Source organism: Malus domestica, chromosome 13, assembly GCF_042453785.1.
Source record: "Malus domestica chromosome 13, GDT2T_hap1".
NCBI classification, from domain to species: Eukaryota; Viridiplantae; Streptophyta; class Magnoliopsida; order Rosales; family Rosaceae; genus Malus; species Malus domestica.
Window position 1 is genome coordinate 21,928,129 of NC_091673.1, and position 3,889 is coordinate 21,932,017.

The 3,889-nt window shown below is 33.6% G+C and overlaps 1 protein-coding gene across 1 annotated transcript; it reads right to left on the bottom strand.

Moving 5' to 3' along the window:
- Positions 1 to 1,002: 1,002 nt before the first annotated feature.
- On the bottom strand, positions 1,003 to 2,380 carry LOC139190864 (uncharacterized). Its single transcript, XM_070811352.1, has 2 exons — positions 2,350 to 2,380; positions 1,003 to 1,544 (listed from the first exon to the last, which is right to left on the bottom strand). Exons 1-2 carry the CDS (start codon positions 2,378 to 2,380, stop codon positions 1,003 to 1,005), a joined length of 573 nt encoding a protein of 190 aa, XP_070667453.1.
- Positions 2,381 to 3,889: the final 1,509 nt, after the last annotated feature.

The following is a 3,889-nucleotide window of genomic DNA, read 5'->3' on the forward strand; positions in this document are numbered from 1 at the left end:
TAACAGGAAAATGACCACAAACATCAGTATGCACAATCTCAAGAAGGTTTTGACTCATTTTTGCTTCAAAATTTCTGATATTTGTTAACTTTCCTTTCATACAATCAACACACTCTTTTGCATTTTTGAAATCAAGTGCAGGAATCAAGTTTGCCTTAGCTAATTGTAAAACTCTTTCTTTTGAAATGTGACCTAGTCTTTTATGCCATAAACTATATGAAGACTCTGATTCATGCATTCGTTTAGCAGTAGTACTCAAAACAAGTGATGGTTTTTCAAATATGTAGTCTATCTCCCACAATTCATCATGCAAAATAGCTGTCCAAAGTAAGGAATTTATTTTGTTTTTCTGAAAAAATTTTACGCATGAATCATCACAAAGAAAACCGAAACCTTGTTTGACCAATTTTGATGCAGAAATCAGACTTCTTCTCATATCTGGAACATAAAGAACATCTTTCAAATGAAGAACAAACCTGATTTCATTTTAAGTTTCACAACCCCAATTGCTTCAACACCTACTTTTGTCCCATTCCCCACAAAAACATTATAGGAGTCTTTATAAGTTTGTTTTTGTTTTTCAAATCCATGCAATGTGTTTGTAATGTGAACTGAACATCCTGTGTCAAACCACCAAGAATTAGCAGGAATTTCAATCAAATTTGATTCTACACAAACATAGACATTAGTTCTTCCTTTACTCCTTAGCCAATCCTTGAATGTTTTACAATCTTTTCTATAATGACCCTTGAGTTTGCAGTGATGACATCTAACTTTAGTCACATCTTTCACATTAAGTTTGTTAGATTTAGAGGGTTTTGAGTATTTTGCAGATTTAGCAGACTTATCAGCATGATTCGAGAATTTAGATGCCTTACAAGAAGCAATAGTGGTCTCCTGATTTCCAACATGCACTAGGTTCACATCTTCTGTTTCTCTCATTTTCTCTTGCCTCTGCCAAGTTTCCTCTTGCACATATTGAGCAATTAACTCATCCACAGTTCAAGTCTTGTCTTGAGTGTTGTATGACACTTTCAATTGGCTATACTTCACTGGAAGAGCTTGCAGTATCATAAAAACCAGTTGTTTCTCACGGATGTTGACCTCCATGGAATTGAGTTTCTCTGCTGCATCCGACATCTTCATGATGTGATCTCTAATGGATGCATTACCTTCAATCTTGTAGGTTGTCAAGATAGACATATATTGACTGATCTCTGCCTTCTCAGATTCTTTAAACTTATTCTCAATGGCCTGAAGATAATCAATAGCAAGATCATGCTTTTTGATTCCCCCTCTCACAGTATCTGTCATCCCACTTTCAAGGATGGATAAAGCAATTTTGTTGGCCCTAGTCCACCTTTCAAACTCAGCCTTCTCTGTCTTGGTACTTTTGTCGATCAATGGTGATGGTCTAGGCGTATTTAATGCTATATCAAACTCATTAAGAGTAAGCAATAGGCCAATTTCACACCTCCATCTTTTGTAGTTACTACCCCCAGTGAGAATGGGAACACTAGCAAGGTTGAGAGTCTTTAGAGGCACTGCAGACATGTCAAAATGAAATCACAAAAAAGAACTTTAAGTTCCTGATTTCAGTCTACAATTACTAAGCACATCACTGTAATGAATCAATTTAGTCATATATACAGACTTTTCAATGAATTCGAAAAGCATATATAGATCAAACAACCCTACAGTGATGAACACGTTGTATTCTGTAGATTCACAACCCATGGTGTTTTCCAATTCCAATAGATCAAAACAATAAACGAAATAAATCAGTTAATCTCTGCAGAATAATCATGCATAAATTCAAAATTTCAATTTTGAACTACTATTGAATAAATTAGAGAACACTATATTCTTCACTAATCAATCTCAAGGATCGAATAACTCTTGTCAAGAATTACCTTAAATTCACGATCCAAGAGATCACGCAGCGGAATGTAAAAATTGAAACATGAATCCAAAAGAGATGTGTTTCCTAGATTATCACTTGGATCTAATTCGAAAAACCGATAAGTTGAATGCAAACCCAAGTGTTGCTTGAAGAATTCCTTTCTTTGCAGAATACCAACGGTCAAAATGCTTATTATATAGAAAAACGACGTCGTTTATTATATAGAAAAGCCAACGCAAATTAGTTCCTCAATTGCAGTTCGTGTTCTGTCCAATTGAATTTAATCACAAGATTTATTTTGGCTCTGATACCACATGTTAGAATAACTCAGAGACATCAAAACCTAGATCAGTCTCTTCCTATGAACCGCATTGAATCAAGTGATCAAATCACAACATTAACAAGGATGAAAACAAAATATCGACAGAACATAAAAGAATACTAACCTGCAGACATGCTGCTTGATGAAGAGGCCATCGCAGCACTTACACAACCCTTCTCCTCTCTGCAAATCTCAATGCTCTCCCAAAAATAGGTTATTGGTGCAAAGATGAGAGCGTTAGCTTTGTGAGAGCAATGGCTTATGTATATATACTAAGCATATCGATTGCCCTATTACAATCCAATAAGGAATATGAGTTCTATACATGTGCAAATACAGGAGTTCTCAATATCCTACCCACAATAGGATTACTCCAGCCAACATGACTAAGACTTCTTTTATGATAATGTTAATTATCCCAAAACATGTAAGAATCATACTCATACTCTAACATATAATTGATAAAGCCTATAGTTTATAGCCTCTATATAACCCAAATGAGAATACGAATATGTAGGACTCGGTAAATACAACCTACCGTGAGTATTTTTTTCTCCGACATTGATGAGAAAGTTGCATTTGCCTTTTCTTAGAAATTTAATTGCACATCCTAGTGCCCAAATTATTTGATTGAATCAGAATCTAGTGGTCGTTGATTTGAAATAATTGAGGGTTAAAGTTCCTCGAGTATTAATTACATAATCAAACAAGAAAATATTTTTTTGTGGATGTACTTATGCTATTGCAATTAGGAATAGAGCACGACTGTGGGACAAGTTTTTATCCTTAATAGCCAAAATTTAACCCATAATTTAAAAAATGTTAATTTTTATAAAGAATTTCATATATAGCAAAAATGTCCCTTGAATAACTCAAATGCCCTCTAAAATAAGTTTTGTTACATAATCTTGTGGATTGATGATCAAACTTGGTGATCTGTAAATTGGTGCTCTGAATAGAGATTTATAAGAGAATTTATCAAATATAGTAAAAAAATTAATCCTTAAATTCAAATATGTCAATTTTTATAAAAAATTTCAAATATATCTAAAATCTCACTTAAATAGACAAAATACCCCTCAATTTGTTTGAATAACTAGTTGTTAACTAAAAGAATTCTTGTGCTATAATCAAGTGTTGTTGACCATGAAATTGAGGACTATGGTGGTGATTGATTCTGCTGACAAATACGTCATTGAAAAACTGTCCTGATCAAGCTTAGCTTGCACTAATAAAATTCATAAACATGGACTTGTTAACAACGAATTGTCATCATCACTATATGTGTTCAACTTCAAACTAAATTCCATGTCCTTGTAACAAGTTTATGAGAAGAAGATAGACCCACAATGTATAGATATTAAGTTGTGATCATCTACACTCACCGTCTTTTAGGGCTGCACAATTCTCCATCATTTCCTACTAGCAGGCGATGCCTTCACTCTCTTATGCACAGGTCTCCACCGTTTCTTATGTCTAGGGTTTTTCCATCATATTCTCTAATTTCTCATCTAATAGGGTTTTGGTTTTTTTAGTTTTTTTGGTTTTTAGATTTGAGGGTATTCGTGTCTATTTTAGTGAGATTTTTGGATATATTTGAAAGTTTTTATAAAAATTGACATATTTGAAATTAAGGGCTAACTTTTGCTATTTAAGATAAATTC